General features: G+C 36.7%; 1 protein-coding gene across 6 annotated transcripts in view; it reads right to left on the bottom strand.

Annotated features, from left to right (window-relative positions):
* Positions 1-18,591, bottom strand: part of CHID1 (chitinase domain containing 1) — a 96,025-nt gene that overhangs the window by 72,509 nt on the left and 4,925 nt on the right. For all 6 annotated transcript variants that reach the window (XM_007429567.3, XM_025167526.2, XM_025167523.2 and 3 more), the window contains exons 3-8: positions 18,410-18,559; positions 18,053-18,185; positions 13,446-13,490; positions 11,288-11,394; positions 10,348-10,409; positions 4,232-4,324 (exon numbers count right to left, since the gene is read on the bottom strand). In XM_007429567.3, coding sequence (XP_007429629.1) covers positions 4,232-4,324; positions 10,348-10,409; positions 11,288-11,394; positions 13,446-13,490; positions 18,053-18,185; positions 18,410-18,559 — 590 coding nt within the window. The remainder of the gene's footprint in view (positions 1-4,231; positions 4,325-10,347; positions 10,410-11,287; positions 11,395-13,445; positions 13,491-18,052; positions 18,186-18,409; positions 18,560-18,591) is intronic.

Below are 18,591 nucleotides of genomic sequence, written 5' to 3'. Positions count from 1 at the left end.
TGCAATCTGGACCAGACCTTCTTACCAATCTATTTAATTAGAGAGATCTTCCATATAAGGAATAATATATTCTTTTTTCCAACAAAAATATTTTCTTATCTGAGTCAGTTCAATAATGTTCCAGGCTATAGTTCCCCACGTTTCCACTAGAGCAACCAGAAAATTCTACAGCTGGAGAAGGATGAAAGGACGTTGTGAAGAAGGTAGTAACTTTTGGCATGTACAACTGTTTCCCCAACTGGCATATATTAGACGTGTCTGTATACAATTCCCATGATCTCCAGGCAATATGGCTCTATTTGTGTGCATTTGGGTATGATAGCAGGAATACCATAAATCTTCACTCAGTGTGATGTGCTGGTTTTCTATGATTTTCTACATATTGAGAAGCTAGATGGCAGCAAGTTCCTCAAGGCCATCCAATGAAGTCCTTTCTTTAAAATGAATTTGAATCTCTCATGTCCAGAATTAGTACTGTATCTAGTCTACTTTCTGCTGGTCCTTATAATTTGTGCTTACTATACCTTTAACTTTCTGTGGGAAACTGCATGATTCCACATGTATGATGAAATTAATGAAACATTTTGCATTTTCTAGATAGCAATCACATCCTTTAATTGTTCAGTATCTCCAGCTCTTAGGTTTTTCTTTTAAGATAGCGTTTTCCAACAATTTGATCTTAAATGCTATTTAAGAGTGCTGTCATATTGAGTACGCTCTTTCTTCAGCCTTAAATCAAAATAGCAAACAAGGAAAGCACTTTTTAGCCACTAGGGATTAGATCATAAGAGCAGCATTTTTACATAATGGTTTAGATGTATCTTCTCACGTTTTTACCAGACACAGAACTTAATATTGTTTTGCTCTTTGCACTAACATTTTCTGTGCCTTTTGCTGAATAGTTGATTAAATCTACTCCAGGTCCAACACATGAATATTATCTTCCATCCTTTGTAAAGGTTAGACCTAAATTGACTCTTAAGTGATAATGAATAAAGATGATGTAACATTAAATATGCCAATGAAAAGCAGTTTTCAGCAGCAGCTTATTAAGTCTATGAATCTAACCTATTATTTACTGTCAGACTGGAACTTAAAAAAAATCAGAGAATGTTTGTATGGATTTCATCTATGTAGCAGTAGGTTGTGCCTTCATGAACCCTGGTTCAAGATGCTTAATGTAGAGTGTTCTTCTTGGATGAGCAGGAAATGCCTTGATTTTGTATCTATATAGGGTACCAGCATCAGAGTGGTAGACAGAACATGAGCAAAAATCACAGGATTCGGTCTCAATGAGCTTATGATTGAGGGAGAGGGCTTTATGTGCTTATATGCACGTACCATATACACCCTGGTCAATCTTTTCTGGGCTCTGAAGCTAGGCAGAGTCAACCTTCATATGATGGGAGAGTGCCTGGAAATACGAGGGCTGTAGACTAAACTGAGAAGCTGGAAGAAGAAAGAAACAACCACTTCCACGTTATTAGTGAGAAAAGTATATGGCCGTGGCCATGAAATTACCCAGAGTCAAGCTTCACTCCAAGGAGATATAGACAGTTATAAATCTGTTCACCACAGTTCGTTGTGGGCTCTGTTATTCTGCTTTACTTAGCACAGTATTTGATTACCTGGCCACTCTTTTTTTTTTCTTTTAACTACAGAGAACACAAACTCCTTTTTTCAGCTCTAGCTGCCCGAAGCTAGCACATTGATGTATTTTTCCAATTGGTGTAGCATCACAAAGCAATGATGCAAACTTATCTAAGTGACAGAAAGATGGTGATTATTCTAAACTGAGCATTCTTCTAACATCTTTCTCCATTGTGCTCTACAGTGCTAAAGGATTTAGCCCTGGAGCTCACTACTAGTCCAGAACCTGAAGTACTTATTAAGCAGTGATGCATGGAGGGAGAGAAGCTTATGCATTTGGATTCCCTTCTCCACAAAAAACACCTCAGTTCTGTATTATTAGGAACTCTGATTTCTTATTATGACTTTAGGCAGTATAAAACTGCACTAAAATGTATTCTATTAAACAAATCAATATAAAATAATAAAACCACCAGTATAATTGAGATAAAAACAGGCAATAAAAAAAATCACAATTCTTTTCATAAAATTTCAAGAAAACGAAGTTTAAGAACAGCATTTTGAATTGGGCCTAGAAATGTACTAACAGCCAGTTTAGATTGTGAAGCATAGAATGACTGCTAAGTATGACTGACAGATATAGTCTATTTGTCCTATTTTTAGCTAACTAAAGTCTGAGATAATTTTCAAAGGCATTTCCATATATAACACATTGCGGTAATCCGATAGCAGTGATAGACCCTATGGAGCAGGATTCAGTTACCATGTCATAATGGTTTATATTGATCTTCAATGCTAAGGACTTTTTAGTTTGCAGCTTCCTCCCAGCACCTCAAAAGAGTTGGTCTTACACACACACAATACGTTTCAGACCAAAAAGTTGCATATGGAATTCCAGAAGACACTAACATGCACATTGTAGCAACTCTGATTCTATCAACAATTGGGGAAATGTGAGAGGAGAGGGAAAAGAGAAGAATCAGTTTGAAAGATTGCCCATTTTCTATTTAACATTCAGAATATATGAATGTACTTTAAAACATCTATTATTTGATGCAATTATCCTAGATCTTGAATAGAATGCATTAACTTTATGAAAAGTTTTATTGTAATAATGAGTAATGTTGTAGAAGCTGCAAATTATTTAAGAGGGCTCATTTGCCTTCTGGAGTCGGCTACAATTAATAAGCAGGGACAATCTGCTTTAAAACTAAAATAAATAGATGAATATCTCTGCTTGGTTTTCTCATGTTATTATGCTATATTTCCCTACAGACTATATAGCAGCACAAAAATAAATAAGCACTTAAAAAGTAAACAAGTATTTAAAAGGGTATAAATCATAATACAGATGAACACATCAAGATGACATGCAAGCTTATGCAAAACATTTCCAAGCACGCATGCTCACTTTAATACAAGTAACAACACATAAAAGCTCCTAATCCTATCATGTAATGTAAAAGACAAAAAGGCATCCAAGGGCTTATGCAATGAAGTTGCTCAAGTAGTGTGCAAAGTAGTTATACATCCACAAAAGCAAAGGTCAGCACAGCTATACTGTGCAAAACCCACAGAGCTCTGAAACAACCTTCAAAGCCCCAAAAATGAAACACACATCACGAACCAAATCCCAGCCTTTTGTACACACGTGCCCGTTACCTCTGCAGATGCCTACAAGCTAATGCCAAGTCAGAGCAAATTACAGGATGCAGATGATGAAGAATGCAGAAGCTGAACAACTTACAATGTGGGTGGGTCACTATGTTGGCAGGCTTAAAGTTAGGCAGTAGATCTACATAGAGCTTGCGTTATTTTAAATGGCAACTGACCAAATTTCAGATGTCAACACTAGAAGATGCTGACTAGAAATCCAAACCGATGTTTTGCACATATGACACAGTTCCCTTTGTAATGGAATGCAACTAAGCACCAGTTGTGAAATTATGAATCTAGGCCGCATTTAAAATTAGCTGATAGCCAAGTTATAAAGAGGAAGAATGCATATATTTAACGCAATGGTATGTGGTACAATTGACAGATTCAAATATTGGGTGTGTTTCCAACTGAAGGCTCTCTTTAAAATCATTAAAATATTAGCAAGTACAGCTCCCTTGTTACAAAACAATACATTGCAAAGCAGCCATAAGCCACATTAAACATTTGGCATGTGCAAAAGAAAGTTTAATTAGGTAAAGATTAGTCTGCATATGTAGTTATATATGCATTTCCCCCCCTGACACTTATTTAATGTCGTTCTAATGAATGCTGAACATATCACGGTTAGCGTCCCATGACAAGAGTCATTCTATTCTAAAAGAGCATGGTCTACTTTTCCATTTAAAATTCCCATTGGTATTGTCCTTTATTATTTTTCAATATACCTCTAATTTTAGAATTTTTTCGTTGATTGGTCACCTGAAGAGATTTCATCCTAGCACAATCAAATTTCATTTGTACCTCCGACTCAAGACAGTCTTTTTTTCTCAAGATGCTGAGTGAAGCATTTTTATCCTGGAATGTAGTGAGAACATTTGTTTCACTACGTAGAAACAGGGCTTTCAGAAGCAATAAACTCTAATACCTTGAATGATACTGAAGACAGACACATCTGGGATTTCCTTGAAAGTAAGATACTCACCCTGGCACAACACTAGGAGGAATGACAAGCATTAGTTTAAGCTGTGCCTCATGGAAAGCTTCAGAGAAGTGAGTAAGCAAGTGAACCAGATCCCTGTAAAACAGATAAATCATTAGTTCAGTGAGTTAAAGAAAAAAAGAACATTTATGCTTTTTCAATCTCTCAGTTTTAAACCTTCATTTGAGTCAGAAAACATTACCTTCCAAGACTAAATGTTTGGCCTTGCAGCATCTTTATTCCTTTACAACTGACTCAGAAGGAAACAGAACACGGGAAAAGATTTTCCAGCTTTTTGGGGGTGTGGATAAGTATGTATGTATGTGTGTATATATTTATTCTTCTTCCAATAGAAGAGAATATCTGGAGCTCAGAGATGAACTGTGGAGTATCATTCTTTTTCCTTGGAGAAGGAAACTTAGATGATTTATACCTTGGAATCTTTCTATCTTCTCTAACTCACTCAGAAGGTTAGTATGTTTGGCTTCAACTTATGGTTCACTAGAATCACAGAATGTCCACAAGGAATAGAATAGGAAAAATCCTACTTACACCTTCTTTCTCAAATTACAATTCAGTGTTGCAATGACAGAATTTTCTTTTTTATCTGATCCTGCTTTGTCATTACTGTGATGAATCTACAGGTCACCACCACCAGTAGAGACATTTAGTACATTTTTAGCACCTAAACTTGAAGCAGCCCATTATATAATATTCGACCATCATGTATCAAAAGGCACACAATAATTATGCAGAGAAAATTGGTGGGCAGGAAGAGGAAAGAGACCACTCTCAACAATGCATGGGCATTTAATGCATATTTGGTTATCTACTGTATATAGGAGGCATTCTACAAACTCTTGCCATTAATTTGAAACAAATAAACAAAAACAGTCTATATCAAAATATTCAACAATCACCCAAGCTGCTTCATAATTCATGAAACCAGGAACTATCCAAAAAGTCACGTGACATGATCTTTGCATCCATAATGGTAAAAAAACCCTCATTAACTACATGAGCTCATATGCTACTGGCTTTCCTGATCTGTTTGTTTGCAACATGAAAAGGGATACCATATATTATACTATATATTATGGTATTATTTAGCCTGAGTAAACACATTTTCATATTCCATAGTAAGACAGAAGAAAGATGTAAGATCAGCAGTTTGAAATTCACTACATTGTTTTTAGAGTACCATAAAATATGGCACTTATTTCCAAACCAATACAGGAGCAAAGCACTAGCCTATATGTGTATAATCCTATACTGTTTTGAAAATTATGCACCAATATAAATGATCTCTTTTAGAAAATGCAAATTTCCTTTCTGGAAAACATACAGATAGATGGATCTACTGATAGATCATTTTCTCTGATTAATGACAAAGATGATAGGAGTGGCAGTTTTTTCTGTTTTTAAGAAAAATAGCCAGGAAGACTTAGATACTGGTAGACTAACTTGTCAAGCTACCCTTTGTACCAAAGGTAGTTTGTGACAGTCCAAAGAATTAAAGGATAATGCTGAAATATAACTTTAGTCACTTTCATTTGTCACCTAAAAGAAACTACATAATCCAGATGTGCATATTTTCTGTCCCTGAGCAACCATCATTGAAAGCCCATTTGAAAGCTTTCTATAGGTTACGTCTCTGGTCCTCTCAAAATAACTTTAGTATTTTAGGACCATATTTTCCCACTTCACTATTCCCAACTTTGAAGGAAAAAGAATTAAATATACTGTATTGCATTTTTTAAAGAATGATGAGGTGAGAGCAGACCATCTAAATGTCAAAACATAGTTAAATATTGATTATGTATTTTGCCACTGTCGAATATAACTTCAGAAGTTCCTCTATGATATATGCCACTTTGAGAATCTATCTTGAACCAATTAAGCCTTTTCTAAAAAACATTGTGGCTACAGTTCTCTTAGATGATGTCAGTCTTCTGAATATACAGTGCTTTCATTCCACACCTTTGGCTCCTCACCACCCTCATACTGGGTGCTGGGAGTTGTTTGTTTTTAATCCTGTAAGCTGCTCAGAGTCACTTATGTGAGATGGGTGGCTATATTGATTAAATAAATAATTCGGTCACTAAAATACATTCGGACAGTTCTGGCATCATATAATTAATTACTTGGTCTTAGCCAAAGCACTTAATGCTGCTCATGCTGGCAGAAAGTTTATTCCAACACAATACTTGTTGCAATTCTTCAACTCCTAAATTAACTACAGACTCAGACAAGATGGTTACCCTTCTACCACATCACCAAGTATTTTACTGGAGTAATTTAAAAATAAAAAGGACAAAATAAAGTTGTCTTTGTGGTTAGTAAAAGTTAAGACCCACATTTTAAGAAACGTTATCACTTCAAGAATGAGTTAATACATGTTGTCCACTCACTGCCTAATGCAATACCAATGAAGGAAGTAACTTTTAGTAAGCCTTTGATTAATAGGTTAAATTTCCAAGGCTCAGACTGAAGTAACGATGTGCCATTGAAGGTCAGATGCAGATGTTCTGGTAGTATATACTGAAGACAGCGCTTTTCAATTCAGCTGTGCACTGGCACCACCTACTGGCTTGAATAAAATTAGTATTTATTTTATGCATGGAATCAGACTTATGCCTGTATCAGAAATGATGGCTACTTAGCATTCTTAGATCTCTTCCATACCATCACAATTTCCACTCCACTAAGCTTTCAAAAAAAAAAAAAACTTTCAAATTAAGCTGCAATTGTCCACAATGCATCCAACCTTGAAACTCTGAGAACTTCATGAGCCAACCAATGTTTCTTCCAGCTGACCAATGAGAGAGTATCATTGAGCAGCACTCAATCAGCACCCTCCTCACCTCCAGGTTGTGTTTTTTAATACACTGGTATTTCATGCCACTCAATAAAACAGGACACCATTCTCTATTCATAATTTAACAGAGCTATGAACAGTGAAATGTAACGGTTTGCCAGCCAGTTCTGTTGAGAGACTGAGGTAATACACCTGGAAGCCTCCCCCCATTTTATCCCCACAACTAGTATCTGGTAAGGTAGGTTGGGCTGAGAGAATGAATGAATAGCAATTTGAACCTGGGTCTTTCCAATCCAAGCTAGGTACCTTTTCTTTTAGGGAAACAATGATATTGAAGCTCCTTTTTCAGCATCAAAATATCCTCTAATGAAAAAAAAAAACAACCCTTCTTTTTCCTTTACAATAGATGGAAAAATCAGGTTGTCTGCTCTGTTTCCCTCTTACCAAGAATGTCAGTATTTTTTTAATCAATAAAGAGCAATATGACACTGAAAAAACCCTCAACTGGTGAAGGAAAAACTGCAACAGAATTGCTACTATAATCCTCCCAAATAAAAAAGTAAAAGATAAATGACTTTAAAAATTAAGAACAAAGTAACAAAAATAAAATGTCTCCAACCACTTCTGGAGCAAGTAGTTTGCTAAGCTGTACAACTGTACAGCAGCCCCTTATAGTGGTCATCAAGGGAACTCACACTATCATCAAATCCTGTTCATTAAAATACAGGAATTTTACCCCCTGTGGATCTCTATCCACATCATTTTATGTATTCCCTTTTTGTGTGTGTGTGTGTGCGCTTTGGAAACAGTCTTGACTCCTGGTGATTGCCTGGACTAGTCCCTGCAGTTTTCTTGGCAAGATTTCGAAAGTGGTTTGCCATTGCCTCCTTCCTGGGGCTGAGAGAGAGTGACAGGCCCAAGGTCACCCAGCTGGCTTTATGCCTAAGGTGGGACTAGACCTTGTGGTCTCCCAGTTTCTAGCCTGATGCTTTAACCACCACAAATGGCTCTCTTATGTATTCCTGGTAAGGTATTATCCTGAATCAGCAAACTTCATTAATAAAATAATAAAAATTTTGTTTTAGTTACACAAATAATCAAACCTAATTAAAGTGGAGTTCTTCCTTTCAAATCATTTCAATCTGACATTCTTAAACAGCGCATAAAAGTCAGATATTGATATTGAGAAACAAAGCAGCACAGAGCTAGTGAGGGCTTCAATGAAGCTGTAAAGCTTAAAATTATGATATTCTAAAGATTAGTGGATCTCAAGAACTTTACTGCCACTGTGTGGATAAAGTCTGAACAACTTGACAAGTTTTGAGGAGCAGAAGCAATGTCATGAAGCTTTTGCTGGTGTGAAAAACAAGTACATAACTTTCTACTTCTCATACTTATGTCATAAACTTTCCTTGCTAGGATTAGGAAAAAATATTTCCATACAGCAATCTAAGTCTGTCAGCATTCACCAAGGTTACAGTAAAACAATGAGACCTATGCTGTGCTAAAGAGCTACATTAATTAGAGTGTATGCACAGCTCTAAAGTCACAGCCAACTTCATCAGATACAAGGACAAGTCACAGACCCAGCAGCCAGGATCCAGTGAATCGTTACAGGGACAATTAAAGAATTATAGGCTAAAAGTTATGATTTTTCCCTTCTGAAAAAATGCTTTGACCATGACTTTTTAAAAAACGAATTCCTTAACACTTGTGTTCCAGGAACAGTTTTCTGTGAAGCTTGGGGGACCAAGAAAGATACATTCAAAAGCCCCTGGTACAAGGAGATCAATGTATCCCAGGAGATTTAGAGCTTCCCCCCTTTTTGCCAATTCTGTATCTGCTGCTACTCTCTTCTCCTATAACCACTATGCACAATGAAAATCTAAACTAGATTCTATACCCAGTACCTTATCAAGAAAGGTTAATACAGAGTGTAAATAGAGAACTTTTTGGGTGCCTGCATGGATGCAAGGATACATGAGGAGCAGTCTCACCACACTCAACATCACAGCACTGCAGCACAGAGAAGGTTGAGATAGTTCTGGCTTGCTCAGAATGGGGCCTTGCACACTGATGTGAATCCTTGGGAAAGAATATTTCCCCACAGTGGTTGATATGGGGTTTCTAAGCTCTCTGGCAGGGATCCCTCAGTATGAAAAAAGGGAACATAATATATGTAAAACCTTGGAAACAGTGAAGAATTTTTGAAGATTCCTCTGAATTCCTCATCAATTACACTAAGTGGCTACAAGGGAGTGGGGCCTTCTCAGTTATGATACCCTGTTTATGGAATGCTCTCAGCAGGAAGTATGCCAGAAGTCCACAAAATATTTTCGGCACTATGCATTTTATAGCTAATTAAACTGGTTAAATCACAAATTAAAAAATAAATCACGGAAAAAATAAGCATGTTATCTACATATTTTCCCCTTCAATTGGCAATACCCATGCTTCTTTCAAAGAATTTGTGCATGGTACTTTCTTAAATACAACTAATCCATTGTTCAGCTTCACCAAAAACAGCTATTGAAAATATTATAGCCTTTTTAAAATTCTACAGCCAGATTTAAAAAACTTCATTTAGGTAAAATAGTATTTATTTGAAATCTGTAATATTTAAGGATCTTTTTTTTCAACTAGCAGCAAGAAAACATTATACTTGAAGTCCAGCAAGAGACATTTTGTGGCTTGAAATTGATGAACAACAACAATCAGAGGATCAATTTTAATCTCAGTGAAGATTTGATAGCAATACCAACAGTTTCTGTGTTGATAACTCTGTTGTTAAAAGGCAGGAACTTTTGGAGCCAGATTCAACGTGAAGAAAAGGAGTTAAACAAGATCCCACCATGGTAGAAGATGGGAACTGGATGTATTCTTTTTTTTTTAAAATCCCACATTATTTTGTTTGATGCTTCAGCTCGGGCATGCCTGCATCTGTTCCAATTCACACGAAAAGCACCCCACCTTCAAATTATAGGAGTCATGTTAGCATTACCGCCATTCTTATAACTACCTTTATGGATTCCTACAGTATTGCCCATATTATCCTAAGCTACTAGGGTAGCATACACCGAAGGAGTTCCAACACCCATAGCATCAGAAGAAGACCTGTTCTTTAGAGGAAATTCTTGACTATGAGTTTCTTATACTTGCTTTCAAGCTTTTTTACCCTGGTATGATCACACTGGTTTCAATTAGATTTGATTTAAAGTAAACATATTTTTGACTGCAGCCCTAAATCGTTCAAATACTTTTTTTCAAAAATGGTATGCATCTTAATAAGTCCTGGACTTACGTTTGTTTTTGATTTCCTAGCTGATTCCATACTTCAATCATAAAACCATCAAAGTTTTCACTCTAAAAGAATAGAAACATTAGACTAAGAAAAAAATTATCCAACAAATATTATGAAAGCTATCATTTGATAAGGTAAACAAAAAGATTCTAGGCATCCTACAAAAGTTTGTTCAACTTGCTTTGGGGTTTTAATGTTTTCACCACAATCAATATAATTTTTGCTGCAGTTTCTTTGATATTTAACTAGATTCTGTCTTTAGATTTTGTTATTTATTATTCCTATATGAACACCATCAAGAACTCCTGAGAGATGACTCTTGATAACTTTAATAGCTATTAGGGAAGTTTATACACAAGTACGTTGCTTGTATGTGCAAGGCATAATTATAATGATATTCATGGCATCAATATATGTAAAAAGCATATAATAATCCCACTTGTATACATAAAGAAATCAAGTTCTAATATATTATAATCTAGATAATTCTATTTTTAGTCCACTTGCTAAAACAGGGTGCATAATCTGGGGCCTCAGATTATGGCCCCTGAAAATCTTGGTGCAACTCCCAAAACTCCTCCAAAGAGTCATGTTGATTTTTAACAGGATAGAAGGAAGGAATAATTAAATGCATTCCATTCTCTGTTTTCCTGCAATTAAACCAAATTTTCAGGTGTGATGCTGCTTGCCAAACATAGCCTTCAGCCTGAAAAGACCTGTGCACCTCTGCAAGGAATTGCTCTAACTGTGTCCTAATGATTCATTTTCAGCTTTATTTCAACATCTAAAGGTCAGCTTTCATTTGTTCACTACTGAATGTGATTTTCAAAACAAGTTATTAACCCTAACAATGTGCCACTTTAATATATTTTTTTACTATTATTATCACATAAACACTTTTAGTACATTAATTTCTTAGTTCTAATGGGTATTATTTTACCTTGGCTACTTGAATCATGGTATTAGAAAGCTCTTCTATCTCATCCTCACTGCCAAACACATTCTCAAAATCATGATAAGACCAGTCTTCAAATAAAATCCGTGGGACTAAACATTAAAAAAAAAGCACAAAACATAGAAACAATCATCATTTTTCTACATTAAAAATTTGGGTTTTAGAAGTATGATGAAAACTTGCCCATTTACATTTAGTTCATTTGTCTATGGTTGTTCATCTTGGGGGGGGCTCAGGGCATGGCAAAAAAGCATATAATTAAACTATGGACAATAACACAAAACTGTAAGAACAATAAAAGTTCAGGGTGTAATTGTACAACCATTAGAGCTATCAAAATTAAAATATACAACAATTAACACATGCGTTAGGGGGAGGTGTTACCTGGTTAATGACAGCTGAATGAACAAGCAGGTCTTACACTGCCTCTGAAACTAGACAGGAGGAGGATCAGCCCCACTTCCTCCAGACTCATAGGTGGAACTATGAGCAGGATTCCTCCAACTACTCTCAGCAGTTGCGTTGGCTGATACTGGGGGAGACATTCTTTCAAGTGGCTAGTAAAAACTATTGTCCACCTCTTTAATTGGGCCTGGTCTCTCAAAGGCAGCCACTGCATGGCTTAGGGTCAGGTGTTCCATGCCCCATTTTGATACCACAATGATTTGGTTCTATAGATGCATTCTGAACCAGCTGCAACTTCAATACCATTTTAAAGGAGAGCATCACATAAAGCTCATTTCATTCATCCAGTTGTGAGGTTATTAGGGTATGGAACACTAAAGCTAAGCTATCTCAGTCTAGGAACAGTTATATCTGATGTACCATCCAATGTTTATGTTTCAGTCTAGGCTTTTAGTGACAGTTTGAAAGCAAGGAACATCCCTTACTAAGCATCTGGAATGCAACCTCTTCTAGAATAGACCATCCTCTTAACTCCCAGAGCTGTGAGCCAGCTATCCAAAATGCTTCAATTTTATCTAGGCTCAGTTCAGTGGACTGATTTCCATTAAACCTAACCTGCCTCTAGGCAACTCTTGAGAATCTGCACCATCTCCCAAATTCAGATGGAAAGGAGAGACAGAGTTGCATATCAACATTACCCTCCAAATGACTGCCCACAGCAGTTTTCATGCAGATACTGAGACCTACATGGCTCAGGAACTGCATATGCATGAAACTACCTACTTCCAGTGGCATCTATGCATCCATTAAGATCTGGAAGGGAATACTCCCTCTGGGTCCCTGTTGTTATAGTGTTTCATCAGCAGGCACCAGGGGCAAGGTTTCTCAGTCATTGTTGGAACAGCATTCCCCCTGAGGTCCAAGTAGCCTCAATTTCAGAAAGTTGTTTAATCCAGTTTTTTTTTCAGAATGTCTTAGGGGATGATAGTATATAGTATAGTAGGAGTTTCGATCCTCCTACAATGGGAATACCTGCTTTAATTGGCTCTTGGATGTTCCTTGGCACTTGAAACATTTTATACTGTCACTGTAGAGTGTTATATTATTTGTTTTAAGTTTGTTACTGAATATGCGAATGTGAGCTGCTCTGAGATGGATACAACTGGAGCAGAATATCAGCCTTAGAAATAAACAAACAAACAAACATAAATAAATATTGAACAGCAAGGAAGAAAGAATAGAATCCTGTGGGACTTCATGTTTGTCATGGCACCAAACATAAATCCTGAACTGCCCAGGTTTCATTTGCATTTTGCAATAGTGAAACATTTAGGACCTATCTAGAAGTGTATCCTATGGAATTCAATATAGAGGATTGAACTGTTAAGTCATTATAAAAATAATTTTGCTAGGCAATTGATTACAGGAACTCAGAATCATAATAATAGTTCTTCAATGAACATACTTATATATTACCCTTCCTCAGATTTGTTCCAGAAAAATATACACAATTTTAATATATAGGTAAACCTTCAAATCTCAATAGTTAGGAATACAAAGGCAGCCTTGCTAGACTATACTAAAGATTAATCTAATTCAACATGCTACTTTCCCTAGAGGCCAAAGATAGTGATTATCGAAAATATAACAGTAATTAAGATTGGGGGGGGGGGGAGGTAAATCCATTATATTGCAAGCCTCCTAGAATTTGAATGTGAAAGCTTAATTCAAACTTTACCAATTTTGATGCTCTTGGCATTTCTCTTAACTTCTTTCATCCAACCTGTAAAAGATAACATACAAAGATTCAACTTGAATATGGCTATTTGCAAAAGAACCCATTAAATATAATTATGTATGACTTTGTTAATGTTTCTGCTTTTGGCACGTAAAGGAAACAGCTAGACTAACCTTTCAGCTGTGGTCAGATATAATTCTTGTAACCACAACCAATACTTCTATTGGCCATGATGACTAAGAATAACAGCATTCACAATTTAACACATCTGGAAGGCACCAGATTAGAAGTGCTTCTGCTAGTAATAAAGGCCAAAGAGTTTATAAACTGTCCCTATTTCTCCCTGCCTCACCCCCCCCCCCCAAAACTATACAAATTGTTAAAAACAGGGCAACACGTAGGGGGATAAATTTCATTTTCTGTAACCATTTCTTTTGCTTTCAGCTTGCATATGGTGGTTTCAAAACTATTCAGAGTAAACACGTATGCAAATATTGAATATAATTAAGGCTACTTACATCTGCAAAAAAGCCATGTTACAATTAGATACTAATAATGATTTTGTGCCTTCAAGTCAGTCTTGACTCCTGGCAACAGCCTGGACAAGTCCATGCAGTTTCTTGGCAATATTTTTGAAAGTGGTTTGTCATTGCCTTATTCCTAAGGTTGAGAGAGAGTGACTGGCCCAAAATCACCCAACTGGCATCATGCCTAATAAGACTAGAACTCAGAGACTCCTGGTTTCTAGCTTTGTGTTTTTAACCACTACACCAAGGTGGCTCTCTACAATACATTGATACAATATACAAAGATAGACAGACAATGTGCCAAAAAGTCAGTGTTGTCTTTTACCAACCACATAGATTGACCATCACCACCTCTTTGCTTCTGGTTATTCTCTTTCCCAGCATTACTGACTTCTCCAGAAAGTTAGTTGTTTGGATGCATCCAAGATATGCTAAGTTGAGCCTGGTTATTTGTGTCTCAAGTGAGAGCTCTGGATTGATTTGTTCTATAATCCATTTGTTTCTTTTCTTGGGTATGCGTGGTACTCTCAAGGGTCTTTTCCAAAACTGAAGTACAAACATGTTAATATTCTTTCCTGCTTCTTCAAAGTCCAGTTTTCAGTTCCATAGAGTGTATTTGGGAAAACCATTGTCTGTATAATCCTGATCTTTATAGGCCACACATCATGGCATCTGAATCTCTTTTCTAAGCCTTTCTCTTACCCTACTAAGTATTAGTCTGTAATGTATTTCTTTACTGCTGGTCCTTTTACTACTGATAGCCATTCCTAAAAGGCAGAAGCTATCTACTCCTTCAATATGTTCATTATCATGTTAAGGCTGATTGTTGTATCTTCTGTCTTTAAGCTTGCTCTTCGACATACAGGTAGCCCTTGCTTAACAACAGTAATTGGGGCTGGATTGTTGTACCTTCTGTCTTTAAGCTTGCTCTTCAACATACAGGTAGCCCTTGCTTAACAACAGTAATTGGGGCTAGAGCGATGCAGTCATAAAGTACGATGTCACGTGATTGTGCTGCTTAGCAACAGCAGTTCCAGCAATCCCCAGTTACCATTGTTTTTTAATTTAAATTTTTAAAAAATTACATAAAGAAGAAAAACATAAAAAATGCTTTAACAAAAAAGTGAAAGAATACAACAAAGAAAAAAAAGTGTTAATGTCACAATAAACAATTACAATTCTATATATGCTTATCTAATACAAATATCATTCATTACATATATATTTCTAATAGATTTATATGACTATCACGTTACCATCGTTAAGCAAGGACCACATGGGTCATTAAGCGAGGACCTCATGTGATCACAACTTCCAGTCAGCTTCCCCATTGACTTTGTTTGTGGGAAGCTGGCAGGAAAGGTTGCAAATTGCAATCAAGTGACCGTAGGATGCTGCGACAGTCAGAACTTGAGGACTGGTCGTAACTACCACTTATTCAGCCCTATCGCAAGTTTGAATGTTCACTGAACGAGTGGTTGTTAAATGAAGACCACCTGTATTTAATTTTAGTCTCATTTTTTTCACTGTGCTTCTTGATTTTTGTGGAGTCCTTAGTGCTCTCTGAGTTTGGTTGTTTGCTTGCAGACATTTCATTACCCGACTAGGTAACATCATCAGCGTGATTAAGTGTGGGATTTGCTCCTTGTTTATATACAGTAGCTTACCCTGCCAGTTCTGGTGGGGATGTTTTTTCTCTTTCCTTAATTATGGTAATTCCTTGATTAGGGTATTATTCTGCTTGATTGTTTACCTAGTGTTAATCACTGCTTATCTGGGTGTCAGCTGCTGGAGAGGATGTGTTCTGGTCTTTTAGTTTCCTTCTTAGCTTTTTCATCTTTTCTTTTGAATGGTGTGTAAATATAGCTTATTTCTATGTGTCTATTGATTGCTGATTGCTGATTTGTCTGAATGCCAAGCTTCCAGGAATTCCCTAGCGTTTTTGGATTTAGCTTGGTCTAGGATGCTGTTTCCCAGTTGAAACTATGATTGAGTCTGCCCATGTATTGTGAGATTAAGGAGTTTTCATCATGTCTTCTGACTTCTAGTGGTATTCATGGATGCATTTTGCTAGTCTTCTGTCTGTCCTACATTCCTTATGCTGTATATTGTAGATGACTTCTGTTTTTTTCTTCTTAGGCTACTGGGTCTTTTGGTTTACTTAAGATGTTTTTGAGGGCTTTAGTCAGTTTGTGTGCTACAGTGATGCCGTGTGATTGTAATAAGTTAGTTGGTTGTTTCTGAGATTTTTTGATGTATGGTAGTGTTATCCTTTTTATAGCTTAAGCTGGTTGCGCTGCAGAGGGTTGAGTGGTCAGGCACTTTTGATAAAGTTGCGTGGGTATCCATTTCCTTTTTCTGGTGTTCTGTGTTACTGCAGTATGTTTGTGCTCATCTGAATAATGTTCTTACACAGTTCCTCTTGTGGGAGGTTGGGTTGTTACTTTGGTAATGGAGCATTAGTTAGCGTGGGTTGTTTTTCAATAGACTTGTGTTCTAATTTGTCATCATTTCCTCTGCTGATGAAGATATCCAGAAAGGGGTGTGTGTTGTTTTCGTCTTCCCTTGTGAATTTTATTCTTTTGAAGATGTTGTTTCATGTGTCTTCTCTAGTTGTTCCTTTTTTATGACAAAAGTGTCATCTACATACTGGATCCATACTTTTGGTTGTATGTGTAGGAGTGCTATAGTTTCTAGATGCTGCATTATGGTCTCTGCTATGAGTCCTGAGAGTGGTGATCCCATGGGTGTTCCTCTGATTTGTTGGTATATTTATCCATCAAAATGAAAGTAGGTAGTGAGGCAGAGGCTGATGAGGTCCATGATTCTGGGTATTTCGATCTTAGTTACTTGGTTAGTCAGGTGTGCTGTACAGTACTGCTGCCATGGATTCTTTCGCTAATTCTAGATCTATGGATGTGAAGAGTGTTGTGACATTGAATGAAACCATAATTTCATCTTCTATTTTTAGGTGCTTGATTTTCTAGAGGCACTATAGTGGGAAGCTAATAGAATATTCGCTTCCTTCTGTGAGATGTCCAAGCTTGTTTGTAAGCTCTTGACTCTTTTGTAAGCTTTTTTGTAAGTTCTTGATTTTTATTACCAGAGCTTACAGTCCATTTACATTTTCAGGTATCAGAGTAGTGTCATAAGCATAGTGCAGTTTACTGATGCTTCTTCCTCCAATTTCATATTCATGTTCTTCCAATCTAGCCTCCCTCATTATATATTCAGCATATACTGGAGGTTGAATAAATAAGGAGAAAGCATACAGACTTGTCTCACTGCACCCATCCTTGCAATAGCTGCAGCCTAAAAAGGCCAGTGTGAAAACAGCGCTGTAGGTTTTGGAAGAATTTGGGGTAGCAACAATAACTATGTAAAATGCTCTGAAAGTGAATGGGATGATCTATTTATCTATGTACCTCAGAAGGGGGAAAGCATCCCAAATTGGCTTAATGGGACCTGAGCATAGTCAGTGACTATTCACCAAATGTTGAATGTCAGTGAAAAGAAAGTGGAAAAATGGGAGTAAGACAGAGTTAATGGGTCTACTTAGGCATCCCATATGTACAATATCATGGGGTAAGGCACTATTGTCTAGCACCCTGAGCAAGAGCACTTTCATTAGGGAAATCAAAATACACAGTAATATTGTTACAGATGTCACTTGTATTTGTGACTTGAACAATGGTCAAAGCCTCTACAGTCTGAAAATACATGCATCCGTCATCTTCTTATCTCCTTCAAGTACCTTATGAAGGAGACTGTGGCTAGGAAGGTTGACATAGAAATGCCAGAAGATTCTCTCTCATTTTAAGATAATTGTGGTATGGATTTTATAACATTCTTAACTGAAATAAATATGTGGGGTCATTACATGGATAAAATGTATTTTGTGTTGCATAAACATATCTAGTTATCATCAAATTTGTTGTACTCCCTTCCTACCAGCCATGAGAAAGACATCTTTCTACACAATTCGGCAAGTTTTCACAATGCAGGCTTAACACTGGAAAGCTGATAGCAAAAGCATTAGACACAAATCACAGGTAGAAGATAGGAAGCACAGACTGGAACCTTGGTCAATGTCATGGATCCCTGCCAACTGGAACTTCTCCTTTCCTCTTCTCTTCACCTGCAGCCAGACTGGCGAAATTGTTGTAAATTTGTTTCCGAAAGTTTTAGCAATATCATAGCCATGGCTATTCCACTAGAAAAAAGACAAAGAACATACTTCAGGAAAAGATTTGTTACAGATTACATTATTTACATCTTCAAATGTAAGTTATGCAGAAAGGACTAAGTTAATGTCCTCAATTCCAGTTTAAGCTTTACTTCTTTATTTGCACACACACACAAAAAAATGCACCCCCCACTATAAAGGAAATCAGTATGTTTATAAGTGGTTGCACCTCATGTTCACTCAATACTTACAGGTGTAATGTAGCCCAAAGTCTCTCCCTTGAAGGAGTGCTCACGTCCTTTTGTGGCACAGTAGCTTTTGTGTTCCAGGACAATATCCTTTGCCTTTGGATCAATAACTACTAAACCACGCTCGTGTACTGTTTGATTTGAATGGCGAGTCTGCCAAAAAAATATTATTTTAGAATTAATTT

Source organism: Python bivittatus, unplaced genomic scaffold (assembly GCF_059951505.1).
Source record: "Python bivittatus isolate LINGU-HERP-01145 unplaced genomic scaffold, Pbiv_v1 ctg000480_np1212, whole genome shotgun sequence".
Taxonomy (NCBI): Eukaryota; Metazoa; Chordata; class Lepidosauria; order Squamata; family Pythonidae; genus Python; species Python bivittatus.
Note: the sequence above shows the minus strand (reverse complement) of the source record. Positions and strands in the feature narration are given on the sequence as shown.